This window comes from Anomaloglossus baeobatrachus, chromosome 2, assembly GCF_048569485.1.
Source record: "Anomaloglossus baeobatrachus isolate aAnoBae1 chromosome 2, aAnoBae1.hap1, whole genome shotgun sequence".
NCBI classification, from domain to species: Eukaryota; Metazoa; Chordata; class Amphibia; order Anura; family Aromobatidae; genus Anomaloglossus; species Anomaloglossus baeobatrachus.
The window spans coordinates 482,589,102-482,606,378 of record NC_134354.1 but is presented as its reverse complement, the minus strand read 5'-3'; the positions used below and the strand labels follow the sequence as shown (position 1 = coordinate 482,606,378).

Sequence of the window (17,277 nt, the reverse complement as noted above, 5' to 3'; positions counted from 1 at the left end):
GTGTGTCATACGTGTGTACGTGTGTGCGTTTTCCTGTGCGTGAAATACGTCAGTGTGTGTTCCGTGTGCAGTCCGTTTTTTGTGCGTGTTTCACATGTTTCACACATTGAGATAATGGTGATTACTTGGAATTAAATGACACATAGGTGTATGTGATTAGGACATAAATATAAGTTAACTATAAACTGTTTCCTGCTTGTATTATGCCTTGGAGCACCTATGTGTTGAGACAAAATTGTCGCAATGCCATTATCCACGGAGGCCTTAGTGTTTTTATGTTGGATTATATCTCGTCGTTTTGGCGTTCGACGCCACATGTTGCAATATGATAATGTAAGAAGAACCAGATTGTGGGTGCATCCACTAATGATGATGCGGCCTATGCATGGTCATTTCCATACTTTATTTTTTGAGTTACGGAATTTCCCAGATAAGTTTTTTTCATACTGCCGGTTGTCAGTTGAGAGTTTTGATTACTTACTAAATATTTTACGACCTCATTTGCAACATCAGGACACTTGGATGCGGCTTTCCATTTCCCCAGAGGAGAGATTTATGGTGACTCTGAGGTATTATATTTGTTATTTTTGTAATTTGTGTAAATGTGTTATTTTTCACATTGAAATGTGTAATTGATCTTTATTGATCTAATCTCATTTTTGATTCAATGTTTCTGTTTTCTTATGATTGTTTTAATTTAAAAAAACATAGTGTTAATTGTAAATCATTGTTTGTCTTGTTTTCATAGATTCTTGGCGACTGGTCAATCTTTTAGTGCTTTACATTTTGATTTTTTGTTGGGTCGATCAACCATTGCCGTTATAGTACGTCACACATGCGACATGATATGGCAACATTTAAAAGAAGAAATGATGCCTCAGCCAAACAGAGAAGATTGGTTGAAAATCTCTAAGGGCTTCAAGGACTCTGTTGACTTTCCTAACTGCATAGGAGCTTTGGATGGCAAGCATTTCAGAGTTAAAAAGCCACCAAACTCTGGGTCACGTTATTTCAATTTTCATAAGTTTTTTTCCGTTGTTATTTTGGCATTGGTTGACACAGAATACCGTTTTATTTATGCAGACATTGGGGCCTATGGTAGTGCCTCAGATGCCCGTATTTTCCGTTCATCAAGATTAGCCCAACGCCTGCAAGAAAATTCATTATTGATCCCCCCTCCAGTTGCCCTACCTGGTACATCTGGACCGTTGGCACCATATGTGATGGTAGCAGATGCAGGATTTGCATTATCCAAACATGTTATGCGACCATATCCAAGGAGATCCATTGATGACAGGAAACAGTACTTTAATAATCGGCTAACTAAAGCAAGACGTTATGTGGAGTGTGCATTTGGTATTTTAGCTAACAAATGGCGCATTTATCAGACAACGATTCAGTTGCAGCCAACCTTTGTCACATCTGTACTCAAGGCTACCATAGTGCTTCACAATTACTGTCGGATACATGAAGGAGGAACTTATGTGGATGATGAATTTCAGATAAACCATGTTGTTAATCCCACAGGTGAACCTATGTCTCATAATTCCGTGACATCTGGTTTACAAATTAGAAATTTATTTACTGATTACTTTAATTGTTTTGATGATACTAATAATAGTGATGATTGTTAAGATTGTGATGGTTTTTTGTTGATAAAAATATAAATTTTTTTTATTATAGGAACTTGGTTAAATTTTCTCAACATCTAAGAGCTTAAATCGAACTAGTATTAAAGGGCAAATGCGTTAATCATAAACTGACATTTCTGTTAGCAACATGGTTTTCTGAATGTTGTATGTATGTGTATGTACATTTCTGTGTTACTATCACGTTTTAGGAAACTTATTTTAAACTTACAACATTAATAATGTTAATCGTCTATTGAAAAAATGCAATATTATTAATAAATATCAATAATAAACATGTTTCTTTTCTTCAAAAACAGAATCTTTTATTAAGAATAAGCATATTAATCCATAAAGTAAGGATGTTATTTTTTCACATCCACATTAAAAATGTACATATTGTTCATCTTGTGTTAAATTTTTCTAAATGTAAATTTTGATGGTATTCTTCATAACATACAAAATATACTTTACATACAAGAGTAATAGTAAAGAAAATGTGTGCATTGCTTACAATGTTGAAAAATGTCGGGCAATTAAGTTGCTATCATGTTGGACATTGACATAGACCAAAAAATTGTAAACTGTGTTTTCAGAATATTAGAACTAATCTAACCATCAAATTGGTTGGGTAAAAATGTGTTCATAAAATTACAAAAATAAAGGCCATAAAACATATATGTGATCCGTCACTAAGTATAATCACACATGTTTTTTAAATCTTTTCAACTCTGAGTTTGCACATTTTTGGAAATCCCTCTTTTTTAACATTTTGACACATTCATCAGATTTGTTGTTTGATTGTTAAGATTAACAAAAATGTGCATCACAAGTCAACAAGATCTTCTAGTGAAGTAACCTGAGTGTTGCTGAGTATGTTGTTTTGTGTGGCCTCAGAAATGGTATTTTCAGGAATGGAAGCAGTTGTTTGCTGAACAACATTCCTATTACTAGCTACAGTAGTGTGTGGAACAGTCTGTTGCATGCTGGTTTGTCCCAACACATTGCCTGTGGTTGAGTACACCTGTGGATCTACATGGGTAATTGGGTATTGTGTGTGTGTATGTTGTTGACCTTGAGGATAGTTGACTGATGTTTGTAAGTGTGGTGTAGGTAACATAGTTGAGATTGGATAATGAGGCATCATGAATGATTGTGGGTATGTTGAACCTGGAAACAAATTAGGTAAACCACCAATATTTGTGGGTTGAGTAAAGTAACTAGTAGTTTGAGTTGGTTGTAAATTCATATAGTTCATGGGTTGCTGTGAGGTAGCACTTTGTACAGTGCTTAAGGCACCAGTATTGGTTGCAACATACCCTTGTCTAATTGGTGTTGGGAATAACGTACTTGAAGCAATTGAAGGTTGTCCAGATTGTTGTAATAGTGGATTATTGACTATTACAGTTGCCATTGTTGTTTGTGTTGAAATTGTATTTTGATTGTCTGTTGTGTTTGGGACTGTATGTTGTTGCATAATGGTACGCCAATTTTCTATGGCCTCATACACTCTCACTGGTTCCTGTTCTGCCTGACTAGCTGACAGTAGGGTAAGCATAGCAGCTCTTACACGTTCCTGCCTATCTGAAGGAATTTTGGTTAAGCTAGTAGATAAAGACCGACAAAAACGCTCGGCATCTGTTTCTGGAATTAAAGTGTTCATTATGTGAATAATGCGTGTGTCAATTATTTCCGGTAAGGATCTCATTTCCTCAGGTCTGCGGATTCTTCTTGCACGTAGAGGTTGTGGTGCAAAACGTGGAAGTACATTTGTTTGTGTTGATTGTGTAGCTGGTGTGGTTGTTTGTTGCGTTGATGAGCCTTGGGTGTTGGTTTGTGCACTCTCTGTCCCACCCTCATGTGATTCATTTGCTGCATCTTGTTGAGTCTCAGGAATTTCAATGTCTTCTCTGGCAGGTTCTTGTTCTGATGCTGAGGTGGCTGTAGCAGAGGGACCTGCTGTTGGTTCATCATCTGATTCGTCAAGATTATCCTCCGTTCTATAAGAAATGAAAAAACATATTACAATCTTAACATTTATCTTTGTCCAATTATCTTCAGGGGTTTTTTTTTTTTTTAAAAAAAAAAAAAAAACTTACTGTGTAACTTCTAAGATGGGTGCTAGGAAGCTTATTTGTTCATAATAAATATATCTGCGTTTGCGGCCTTGGCTGGATGAGGATGGTATAGGGTTGTACTCCCTTCGGTACTGATCACGGGCTGAACGCCAACGCCTTTTTACCAAGTCAACTGTGGAAAATAAAATAATATGTCACTTGCAACATTCTCCATAAATCTGCACACATTAATTTAAATAATGTTTGCGAAATGTAATATACAATTTAACACAATTATGTTGGTCAAATACTTTGGATTAAATATAATTTATTTAGATATTCTTCATTCAAAAACATGTTTAGACATTCACACATAACCAAATAATATTTCTGAATAATTATATTTTAAGTAATTGTCATCTATATTTAAATTATAATTTGGTGTTTTTGCAATGACATTTGGCTATCAATTACTAGAAATATTATTTGATACATGTAGGTAATGATATTGACATGTCATTTTAAACAATTTTATTTTAAAAAAAAAAAAATACAAGATTTTCAATTGTGATACTAAATTTAGACTAATACAACAGGGAATTTAAAAACACATGACAGTTTAATCAGTTAATTAAGTAAATTCTTGAAGAATTCCAAGTCAGATTACAAATTTAAGTATACTTTGATTTTTGACACTTATGAAAGTTTGGTGATACTATGAAAAAATTGTACAGGAACTCAATATATTGAGTAGTACATATACCAATTCTTCTCATAGGATTTTACACTAAAAGACAACATAACTATGCCAAAACAATCACAGTTTGAAAGTATGAAAAAATCCAAATATAGATATTAAATAAATAACTATAAAAAAATACAACAACTTACCATATTTAGCACGCTTTGCAGGAGAACATCTAGACCATGCATTATTGGGGTACACTTCCTCAGCTACTTGATTCCAATGGCGCTCAACTGTCAGTCGGTCATGGTAACCATCTACACGTGTATCCCATAATGGTGGGTGAGTCTCGACAGCTGTTATAAGTTTCTCCGTGTCCACCCGTGGTGCCATTATTATATTTCGAAGACGAAAGTTTGCTCAAAATAGATCTTGCAATACACAGAACTACAACTTATTGCTTGCTCACTCCTTCTGCAAATGCACAGTTAGTTTTGTGCAAAAAAATATGTTAGCTACGCCACCTGAAAGTATTTCAGAGTGTAACAAACTTTCTAATTAAAACACGGACACGGACCACACGGATAGCATACGGAGGCCATCCGTATCACGTACGTGTAAACACGGACCCATAGGATTTAATGGATCCGTGAGGACGTGATGCCGGTGGAAAACGGACATGTCAGCGCTTTTTCGACACGCTCAAACGTACGCACGGAACGGACACACGCTCCGTGCGCAAACACTGACGTGAGGCTTTTTAGATTAAAAATAGTATGTCAACATCAGCACGTGTCTCCGGTACGTGCAAAAAATGCCAAAAACGTACCGGAGGCACGGATGTGTGGCGCAGGCCTTAGACTGTGTACACCAGCCCCAGATATGATGAAGGCTGGTATACGGTCACCACTAGGAATGGCTATATACCCTGCCTGCCTGCCTGTATACAGCTACAATAGTCCTGAGAAGGACTCTTCTGGTCACTAGCCTGTATTCCGACCTGGCTATACCCTGCCTGCCCTGCCTGTATACAGCAACAATAGTCCTGAGAAGGACTCTGCTCCTGTACTCCGACCTGGCTATACCCTGCCTGCCTGTATGCAACTACAATAGTCCTGAGAAGGACTTCTGGTCACACTGTTTGCAGCCCTGCTACGGAAATAACTATAAAGGGCCGCAAACCTTTCCCTGAAGCAGCAACACTCTCCCTGCACTGACTGTCTGGATGGCTGTGTGCAGAGCACAGCGCGCCCCCGGTATAAAGGCTCGATCACGCTGTGCAGGCCGGCCAATCACTGCAATTCCACAACTAACAGGGCTGTGGCATTGCAGTGGTCTGCCAGCCAATCCCTGCATGAGAGCTGGCTCTCAAAAGAGCGCCAACATGCAGGGATGAAGACCACGAGTACAGCACGAGTATCGCGAGATTACTCGATCCCCGCCGAGTAGACCGAGTACAGTGATACTCGTGCGAGTACCGAGTAGTGACAAGCATACTCGCTCATCACTAATTGTTACACCTACAGTACACTGTATCATTCTGCCTTTTGGAGACACCACTCATATACAGTAGGTCTACCACACATTAGAAAGCATTTAAACCTTTAAATGGGGTTTACAGTCTAGAATGACAAGTCCGCAGTCACTCTATGGGTCACTTTTTGTGACTGCAGACTTGTGAATGCTCACAACGCGTACACTGTGCGCTATGAGGATTCTCCGGTGTCATTGCCATGAACGGCAGTCATATGACCACAAGTGTGCGAAATGCGTATACTCGGACAGAATTCAACCATACTGTTTACGGCCTCCCATAATACACTTGCATTGAGCAAGCCTGGAAACAGTATAGTCATATTCTAGCCAAGAACATACACTTCGCAGACTTGTGAGCAAGTGACTGTTGTTCATTGTGCTGACACCGGAGAATCTTCACAGCACCCAGTACGCATGATATAAGCTTTCACAAGTCTGCAGTCACATAGAGTGACTGCAGACTTGTTATTTTAGACCGGGCAACCCCTTTAAGGTTAAACAGTCCATGAACTGACATTATATACTTGTTTCTTTCTTCAGTTTTATAAATTTGACACCTGGGAATGACTACCTTTTAGTTAGGAAATTCCGGTTAGTAATCCAGGTGTATAGGTGTTCATTATTATTATTATTATTATTATTATAGCGCCATTTATTCCATGGCGTTTTACATGTGAAAAAGGGGGGCATACATAGACAAGTACAATAAGCATGAACAATACTAGGTTAGACTGGTACAGGAGGAGAAGACCAAGCCTGCGAGGGCTCACAGTCTACAAGGGATGGGCGAGGATACAGTAGGTGTGGGTATAGCTAGTCGGGCAGCGGTATAGTGAACTAAGAGTTACTGCAGGTTGTAGGCTTGATGGAACAGTTGGGTCTTTAGGTTCCTTTTGAAGGTTTCCACGATAGGCGAGTGTCTGATATGCTGGGGTAGAGCGTTTCAGTGTGGGGGAGGCACGGGAAAAATTTTGTATACGATTGTGGGCAGAGGAGATAAGAGGGGAGTAGAGAAGGAGATCTTCCAAAGATCGGAGGTTACATGCAGGTAGGTACCAGGAAACTAGGTCACATATGTATGGAGGAGAGTGAGCAGCCATTGACTTTGATGGATAGGTTAGGTGGGTTGGTACAGTGGGGGAAATATGATGAATTCTGTTTTGTCCATATTTAGTTTTAGAAATCGAGCAAGAAAAGAAGGATGAAATGGCAGACAGACTTTGTGGGATTTTGGTTAGTAAGGAGGTGATATCAGGCCCAGAAAGGTAGATCTGGAAGCCATGAGGTGATACTGGAAACCATGGGACTCTATAACCTGTCCCAGGCCGAAGGTGTAAATGGAGAACAGCAGGAGTCATTGAACTGAACTCAGGTGGACACCGACAGATGGGGGGTGGGATGAGGAGGCAGTGTGAGAGTGGGAGACGCTGAAAGTCCGGTCTGTTAGATATGAAGTGATCCAGGATAGCGCCCAGCCTGTGATACCAAGAGATGAGAAAATATGCAGCAAGAGGGAATGGTCTACTGTGTCAAAGGCAGAAGACAGGTCTAGGAGGAGGACAGAGTAGTGTCGCTTGGCTTTGGCAGTTAGTAGTGGAATGGTGGGGTCAGAAGCGAGACTGTAACCGGTCAAAGAGGGAGCAGGAAGAGAGGTGGGAGGACAGTTCAAGATGGACATGTTGTCCCAGTAGTTTTGAGGTATAGGGGAGAAATGATAAGGGCCAATAGACACAGAGGCTGGGTTAAGGGGGGGCTTTTTGAGGATGGATGTCATTGAGGCATGTTTAAAGCATTAGGGGAAAACACCAGTTGTTAGAGACAGGTTGAATAGATGGGTTAAGGGCGAGATGAAGACTGCAGTGAGATTGGGGATGAGATGGGATGGGAGCGGGTCAAGTGCGCAGGTATTGAGATGTGATCTGGAGAAAAGAAAGGAGAGTTGATCTTCTGTCATGGGTGAAAAACTAGTTATGGAGGAGGAGGGCTCAGTGGTTATGGGGCGGGGCTGTGGGGATTGTAGGCCAAAGCTACCTCTGATATTTTCGATCTTTTGCTTAAAGAATGAGGCAAAGTTTTCAGCTGAGCTGAAAGGAGAGGGAGGATGTGCCGGGGGATGCAGGAGAGAATTGAACATGTTGAACAGCTGTTTAGGGATGTGAGAGAGGAAGGATATGAGGGATGAGAAGTAGGTTTGTAGTTGCAGCAGTGAATGTGGACTTGAAATTGGTGAGGCACTGTTTTTATGCGATGAAGTGCTCTGTGGAATGGAATCTCTTCTATCTCTGTTCAGCAACCCTGGAGGCCTGTCTCAGTTCTTTACTCAGGCTGGTATGCCAGGTTTGTCTGTTGATTGTGCAGGTTTTGGTATGCATGAGGGGGGCGGCCAAATCAAGAGCTGTAGTTATTGTGGTGTTCTATAGAGTGGCAGCAGAATCTGCATCATATTATGAAGCAATGTCAGCAAAAGGGAGTAGGGACTAAGAGAGTGAATGTAAGTCAAGGTGTTTGAGATTTCTGAGAGGGAGTGAAAGTTTGTGGAGTGGGGGTTGAGTACTAGGTGAGAAGAGGGACGAGAATGTAAGTAGGTTGTGATCAGACAGGGGTGAGCTTTAGAGGTTACATAGGGAACAAAGGCGAGGGAAGATGAGGTCCCTCATGTGGCTATCTTTATGGGTAGCTATGGAGGACCATTGAGTGAGGCCAAGGGAGGAAGTTAGTGTTAAGACGAGCCAGCTGAGTGGAAGGTGTCAATGGGGATGTTAAAGTCGTCCATGATGATGGTGGGGATGTCAGTGGAAAGGAAATGAAGTAGCCAGGTGGTGAAGTGATTGAGTGAAGTTAAGAGAAAACAGTGATTGTATCAAAATGACAGCAAACAGCTCACTAAGTGACACATCACTGGAATCGGGTTCACAGCCTCTACATCATGCTGTTCTCACATTTTTAGCAAAAACCTAGTGACATATTCCCTTTAGTAAATGATAAAACAGGGGCTGAAAAGTTGGTTTCAGGCAATTAACACTTAAAAATAAAATCAAACTGATATAAATTAACTAATGATTATTCATGTAGCAACAAGAAACTTTCATACAAACCAAATGATAAGTCTGTGGGGGTTGGAAGATTCTGAGGTCATACTGTTAAACTCTGCGGCACATCAGACTACACCTACATTTTAAAGCAAGCTTGGGAGCAAGAGGCCCCGAGGCTTCTCCCCGCCCCGCTCCCTTGAGTGACAGGTCTTTCCCTACATGTGTGTACAGATATCAGGTTGACTTTAAACTCAGAAACCCAAATGTGTTATGTTTAAAATGCAATAGAAAAAAAACAACAAAAAAACTACATTATCAAATATTCTTTATTTTTAATATAAGCATTTTTGCACAATAATTAAGCAGCAAGGAAAATTATATTTGAGACATGAACATAAGAAATGTTATACTTGTATACTTAAGAATCTTCAACTGTAAAGCATTCATTGTGGAATAATACCTTCCATCTTATTGATGACAATTTACATTTTCAGACATCTTATCAAAGAAATAACTTTGGCTGCCAAGCAGATAAGAAGCAATTCAGTAAAAATTAACTATTCTACGGTAGGTTTTAGAATATTGTACAAGCATGTGCTCCAAAGTAGTCTACATAAACCAAAGTAAAGGTATTCAATGCAAAGGATATCGACATACTGACTTATGTAGAAACTAGTATAGAGATCTCAATTGACCGAGTAGTCTAATTTATTATTCATGCAATAGAGGAAGTCTAACAGCCACGTTCTCAAAATACTGACGAAGAGGGGATAGGTAACAAGTCTTCAGGCAAGGAACTTCAAAGTAACAGAAAACAACAGGTATTTAATCTTTAGAGTTGTGAAATCAAAGGATTTTTTTAATGAGTTAATATATGGAAAATTTCTGCTGAATTAGAAGTTTTCTTTGTTGAAAATAAAGTGCACCCCTCTAGGATCCACACTGGAGTTGGCAATGGACAATTTGCTGAGGGTCTCTGCAAGGCTTTCCGGTCCACATAAGAAAACGCCAACTCTGGAGCTTAAAAGGACATTGAAAAATAAATTTAAAAAAAATGTGCTTGACTGTAATAAAAAAACAATTTCTTAAAGAGATTATCCTGCCAGGAAAGATATATTTGAAAACAGCTTGGCAAAATCTAAAATAAGAATTATTTGACAACCTGTTTACAAAATAATTCTTCTATGCTATATAGCTCTTTACTTCAGGGTAGGTTTTAAAAAATATGGTAAAAACTAGTAACTACCATGCTCGGGTGCTCAGTACTTTTAACAAGCAGTTGGATGCTTGAATAGGCACGACGCAAGTACCCCAGTATAATGGAAGTCAATGAGTAACTTCTGGAAAAATGCTTGCATTCCCCATTGAGTTCCATTATAATCGGGTTACTCGAGTCCCGCCCATCTGAGCACTCAACTGCTTGTTACAAGTACAGAACACTTGAGCATGGTAATTCTCGCTATCACTTATAAATACCACTGTAAAGCCCAAGGATAACTTTGATCTATGGGGTACTTCTCATATAGCGAGATCACTAGCAAGATCGCTGCTGAGTCACAGGTTTTGTGACGTACCAGTGACCTCATCAGTGATCTCGCTGTGTGTGACACTAAGCAGCGACCTGGCCCCTGCTGTGAAATCGCTGATTGTTACACACTGTATTGGTTCATTTTTTGGCTTTGGTCTCCCGCTGTGCAGCACACATCGGCATGTTTGACGGCAGGAGACCAACAAGCACCGACTAAGCAAGCAGCGTACGCTGGTAACCAGGGTAAATATCGGGTAACTAAGCAAAGCGCTTTGCTTGGTTACCCGATATTTACCCTGGTTACCAGCGTACACCGCTCAGCGCTGGCTCACTGCACACGTATCCAGGATAAATATTAGTAACCCGATGTGTACCCTAGCTACGTATACAGGGAGCCAGCGTGGCAGCCTATAAGTGGTGTACGCTGGTAACCAAGGTAAATATCGGGTAACCAAGCAAAGCGCTTTGCTTAGTTACCCGATATTTACCCTGGTTACCAAGCGTAGCATCGTTACACGAGTCGCTGGTGGCTGGTCGCTGGTGAGATCTGCCTGATTGACAGCTCACCAGCGACCATGTAGCGACGCACCAGCGATCCTGACCAGGTGGCATCGTGGTCGGAATCGCTGGTACGTGATGTAGTGAGACAGTACCCTAAGTGTTTGTTATCTATGTGTTAACAGTATGTACATGTATATATATATATATATATATATATATATATATATATATATATATATACACACACACATTTGTATACTGATATAGAAGGGTTAATAGTTTCTGTATTTCTTAATTTTAAATAATTTATTATTCCATTAGTGCATCTTGTGTAAGTTCATAGCCTCTGTTTAGCTTACTAAAAACTCAAGGATTATTATTGTCTGGAATATTTTTCTTATCTCATATGCAAGACTCTACATTTTTTTTTATTTCTCAAACTTAAAGGTCATATGATCAACTGGTAAATTTCCACTCTAAGCCGTTTTTCAATATCACGCTGTAAATGGTATAAATTATCTGTGTATTGGCTAAATAAACAAAAAACTGATCATGCTTACATGAATACAGGTTTTTTCTCCGAGCGCTCGATATTGATGAGGCCTAATTCAACAGGACCTCACTGGTGATTCCATAAGATGACTTTTTAGTCAGAACAGAACAGCTACATCAACACACACATATATCTATCTATGCAGTGGTGTGAAAAAGTGTTTGCCCCCTCCCTCATTTCTTATTCTTTTGCATGTTTGTCACACTTGGATATTTCAGATCATCAAACAAATGTAAATATTAGACAAAGATGTCACAAGTAAACACAAAATACAGTTTATAAATTAAGGTATTTATTATTTAGAGAAAAACAAATTCAAACCTACAGGACCCTGAATGAAAAAGGATTGCCTGCCCCCCCCCCACCTTTAAAACATAAATTAAATGTGGTTTATCAGATGTTTGTGAAGCTGAGATCAATTTTCCCTAGCCACATCCAGGCCTGATTACTGCCTTACCTGTTCACCATAAATAAATCACTTAAATAGGACCTGCCTGGCAAAGTAAAGTAGACCAAAAGATCCTCAAGAGCTAGACATTATGCCCCAATCCGAACAAATGAGAAAAAGTAATTGAGCTCTATCAGTCTGTAAAAGGTTATAAAGCTGTTTCTAAAATGAACAGTGGGCCAGACAAATTTGCAAAATGTATTATATATTATTGCTATGAACAAATTTATTTATTTAGTGTAACTGTTGGCTGGAATGGTAATAATGTTTGGTGGCATACTACGCTGTGCCCTACAGACACCAAGAAAAATTTGGATCCTACCCACCAGACACAGACTGGTATAAAGACATGACATACCTTGCATGTGCATGTGCAATATTTTTAAATTCATTCTCCCAGTTTGGTCTTCCATACAACGTCTTCTGCTTCAGGCCAGTGATCACATCTTTTTCTTGGTCGTGGTGTAAAGAGAAAGCTGTGGCCTAAAAAGTACATTACAAGTATGTAACAGCTTGTAAAAAATACCTCAAATAATAAAGTCTACTCATCTGGCCAAAAATTAGTGATTTGGGATTAAATTAAAGCTGCAATGTGTATAACTTTTAGTCTATATGATTTGCACCTACTTATTGGGACAGAATTGCATTTAGAAAGGGCATATTAACTAAATTTCATGTTTATCACATGAGCTCAGAAAAGTGACCATGTGGTCTGATAGGTAATATCATATCATAGGACAAAGGAAGCTGTGCATACCCAGTAGTTGTGGAGACATGACATGAACCCACCGTGTGGATGAATGTCATATATGTGATATTGAAAATGAATACAGGAGGTCTCCATAGCTACATGTTCTAGAATATGCCATTGATTTATATTTAGTGATTGTCTGAATAATGAAGGGAATTCCACTTTATCACACAATGATTCACAATCAATACAGTTGCAAAGGTTGGACACTGAACTAAGCAGAAAATTAAAGGGATTTTCCGGAAATCAAAAGACATCAGATTGTTTTCAGAATCACTCTTCTTGGGTATAGTGTTGTGTGTCCACCTCTGCTCCCAGTGTCTGTTATTGTCTGCAGCGCTGACATCACATTTGACATGCGGAAGCCAATAATTAACTTCAGTTGCTCTGCCCGAGTTGATGTCAGGAGCTTTAACCACTGAGCTCACTGATTGGCTGTCATGCTGTCAACGTGATGTCAGCATCACAGACATTACAGTCATTGGGAGCAGCGGCAGAGACTGCTGAACCCAGAAAGGGTCAGTAATTCAGTTTGTTATGAAATAACCAACTGAAACAAGGAGATTTTTCAAATCTCCAAATCTACTTTATAGGAGTTATCCAAGACCAAGAATGAGATATGTCTGCTGTTGCATAATTCAAAAAGCAGACAGTCCTAGTTATGTGTCAGGAAGGGCTGTACTCTGAAAAAACACAGCTCAAGAGACCTGTGTCTCAACTGACAGAAGACCAGTATTGTAAGCACACTTAAGGTGGTGTCACACACAGCGACGACGACAATGACGTCGCTGCTACGTCACCATTTTCTGTGACGTTGCAGCGACGTCCCGTCGCTGTCGCTGTGTGTGACATCCGGCAACGAGCTGGCCCCTGCTGTGAGGTCATTGCTCGTTGCTGAATGTCCTGCTTCATTTTTTCGTCGTCGCTCTCCCGCTGTGAAGCCCACATCGCTGTGTGTGACAGCGAGAGATCGACGAAATGAAGCAAGCAGGGAGCAGGAGCCGGCGTCTGGCAGCTGCGGAAAGCTGTAACCACTGTAAACATCAGGTAACCAAGGGAAGACCTTTCCCTGGTTACCCAATATTTACCTTCGTTACCAGCCTCCGCCGCTCTTGCTGCTAGTGCCGGCTCCTGCTCTGTGCACATGTAGCTGCAGTACACATCGGGTTAATTAACCTGATGTGTACTGTAGCAAGGAGAGCAAGGAGCCAGCGCTAAGCAGTGTGCGCGGCTCCCTGCTCTCTGCACTGTGACATGTAGCTGCAGTACACATCGGGTTAATTAACCCGATGTGTACTGTAGCTAGGAGAGCAAGGAGCCAGCGCTAAGCAGTGTGCGCGGCTCCCTGCTCTCTTCACATGTAGCGACGTTATGATCGCTGCTGCGTCGCTGTGTTTGACAGCTAAGCAGCGATCATAACAGCGACTTACAAGGTCGCTGTTACGTCACAGAAAATGGTGACGTAACAGCGATGTCGTTGTCGCTGTCGCTATGTGTGACACCAGCTTTACCTTAGTGAGTCAAGAAGAATGGCTCTGATATCAGAAGAAATAAATCTTTTTTTTGGATGACTGAGTACAAAGGATTTGTTCTCCATCCTCAGTCCTCCATGTGCAGTCAGCTGAAGAGAAGACTTATTTCTCCTCCTGTTCAGCCCTTCTGCAGCAGCTTACCAGTATGCCAACCTACAACCTAGATCTTATGTCATTTGAAACACAGGTCTAGCGACCTGTGTTTCTTCAGACTGCAGCCCATTCTGACACATGACTAAGATGGATTGCTGTTTCACATTCACGGTAGCAGTACAATTTCTTTGTGAAACCACCAGGCAGTTTTTCTTTCTTCAAACCTGTTTTAATGTTCCTATTAGTCCACTTTTTAATTGAAATACCCATTGGCAAACATTGACTTTACTTTGTCTTCTAGTAAATATCTACAAAAAGTAGATCCCATACTGAAAAGGCTTGGTACATGTTCTAAGTGCAGATAAAACTGTTATGGATTTCATTTTTTTCATTCAAATTGTAGAATTATTTTTTTCTTTCTAAGAACTAGAATAGGAGAAGATAGAAGTATATTCCTTGCCTGACTTTCATCCCAGCCCGTGAGATAAATGTTGTAGCTGAGGAAATCCGCATTATTCCGTTCTAGCATTTGATTCTCCAATGATTGGAGCAAATCTGCAAACCACTCAAATGCTTGTGTGTCGCGGCACAGCCAGTAGAAATAGATCTGAAATAATTAATAGAAACAAGGTAAGAATTTCCCTCTGTTTGAACATACAACATTGCTGGAGAAATAAAACTGCAAAATAAAGTATTTTTGCTAATTAAAAAAAATGTGCCCTGCAACAATTTCCCATAAAAATAACAGTTTTGTCCTATAGGGACTTAAATTTATATAAATTTTACATTGTTATGTTCACCTACCAATCACAAACATAAATTATTAAACATAATAGCTCCTGTGCTTTTCGGTAATAATAGTATTACGTAGCACATCCTAGTGTATTTTACTTTGCCACTAAATATTTATGCCGGTCCACTAATGGAAAGGGTGGAACAGTGAATTGCCTTCATATAATATCCAGTTCGGAGTCCTTGTGCAGCCAATTAAGACCAACACAGAAGGGAACCACTGGAAACAAATGTCCCCAACAGTAATTCATGGCACAGACATGAAGATGAATAGCGTTAAAAGACAGAAAGTGCTTTTACCAGAAATATTTATGATGGAGAGTAATAAATAATAGGACAGGTTTTGATGTAAATGTCCATTAAGAGACCACATGTTTTATTGCCATTTTTTCCATCTAATCAATGGAAGCCATATCACCTGGTAGCAGTAGATATTTCTGTAGACTGCTCTGTGCTTTAGGACTATTTTAACAATAGTAATCACCTTTCTTAAGCTAACTGTTGAAAGCTATTATCTGTTAACTAAAGTAACACCAAAATCTGGTATACAACGAAACTATGTAAGAGGGGGAACGTAGAGTTGTGTACTCCCCTGACAACATCAATGGTTTTAGTATAATAATGTAATGTGTATGCAATGTAGTATTGTATAAGGTGTAATGTAGTGCAATATATAGTATTGTTGTTAAAGTACAGTATGTAAAATGGATAAGGTTAAGTGGGCCACAGCAGTACAACTGGCCACAAGAGGTCATTGGTTTCCTTCGGTTATAGTTAGATTTCCCTGTGTTTAGATGTTATAGGGTTAAACTCCTAGCCAGCCAGGAAAGTGAGAAGTGTTAGATTATATAGGAAGAAGGAATTTCCTGGTTCTAAGAGTTGAAAAGTGGAACTGAAATTGAAAGAGGAGGAATAGCTGTTTAGAAAAATACAAAGCAAAAGAGGAACATATAGCGATATAGAGGTAGCAAATGACATCAGACAGTGGGGGACCCCCTAGAAAGCAAGCTTGTGAAAAGTGCAAACACAGTGTTGGCCAGCAAAAAATGGCGACCTTGAGAGAAGGAGATGTCCGGCTGAAGGACACCGGTACAGGGGTATCAATTCCAGGAGCAGCTCTGGGAAAAGTTACAAATTAGTGCTTGAGGTATAGTAACATAGTGATACACCTGGACCCGTGTGGGTTTATATCAGGGAAGAGTGCATACACTACAACTGTAACCCCAAACTTGATTGTTGCCCTTGGTCCCCAAATTAAGAGCTAGTTTGTAAGATGGTGACTGTATTCCAAGTTGTGTGTGTGTGTGTGTGTGTGTGTGTGTGTGTGAATTTACACAAACATAAATGAAACATTATTTTTAAGACATGGATTATATTGCAGGTATGAAGAGAGAAGGTACAGTCAATATGGAATCCTGGAGAAGGTGAAGACCCAGGACCCAGAGGTGCCTATGCAGCATCACCCCCCCCCCCCCACTGACTTAAAACTATTTTCTGTAGTGTAGTGGGGCGAGCGAAATGAAGCTGTTGTCCATAACTCATGCCCTGGACATGTTTACAACTACACAGACATATTCTATTAACAGCAAAATATAATTTTGACAAGCTAGTAAAAGGGTAGCCCCAATACCTTTACTACCCTTTATAAATATCCATCTTTAAACCCTAAACCCTCTTGTAATTAGCTTTATTATTGAATTCATTACCATTCTCCCTATTGTGTTAATCCCTCTGTCAGGGGTTTATTATTTCCTCTAATGCTTTGTTTCAGGGGGTCTCAAGTGGGGCATCACATGAGGATAGCCCTGCAGTTACTTCCCCAAAGCTTCTATAGTTTCCCTGAAACAGGACGTCATCAGAAGGAGGCATTGAGCTTACCTACGACAGCTTCTGAAATGCCGTTGTCTGATGAGGTCCTGTTTCAGAAGAGCCATTGAAAATGACTGTAGATTCAGCAGAGACTGCAACACTTCATATGGGCCCCAACCTCCATCTTCAGTGGCTTCCATGGCATTTCTGTCTCAGCCACCTGCATTTTCAATGGCTGCCATCACAATCCCTGCTTCTTACACCACCATCTCTTTCCCTGTAATGAGAGGTCATCAGGGGGCAGTGATAGAACCAGGCTGAGTGACTTCAGT

At 40.0% G+C, this 17,277-nt stretch overlaps 2 protein-coding genes across 2 annotated transcripts in view; both read right to left on the bottom strand.

Annotated features, from left to right (window-relative positions):
* Nucleotides 1-2,174: 2,174 nt before the first annotated feature.
* LOC142290300 (uncharacterized) lies at nt 2,175-4,769 on the bottom strand. The gene is made up of 3 exons (XM_075334260.1): nt 4,577-4,769; nt 3,728-3,878; nt 2,175-3,628 (listed from the first exon to the last, which is right to left on the bottom strand). The coding sequence occupies exons 1-3, from the start codon at nt 4,761-4,763 to the stop codon at nt 2,455-2,457; spliced, it is 1,512 nt and encodes a 503-aa protein (XP_075190375.1). The 5' UTR covers nt 4,764-4,769; the 3' UTR covers nt 2,175-2,454.
* A 4,516-nt stretch (nt 4,770-9,285) lies between these two features.
* CYBB (cytochrome b-245 beta chain) overlaps nt 9,286-17,277 on the bottom strand; it is a 77,602-nt gene continuing 69,610 nt past the window's right edge. The window contains exons 11-13 of the mRNA XM_075334259.1: nt 14,805-14,951; nt 12,327-12,451; nt 9,286-9,958 (exon numbers count right to left, since the gene is read on the bottom strand). Coding sequence (XP_075190374.1) covers nt 9,832-9,958; nt 12,327-12,451; nt 14,805-14,951 — 399 coding nt within the window. The 3' untranslated portion in view covers nt 9,286-9,831. The remainder of the gene's footprint in view (nt 9,959-12,326; nt 12,452-14,804; nt 14,952-17,277) is intronic.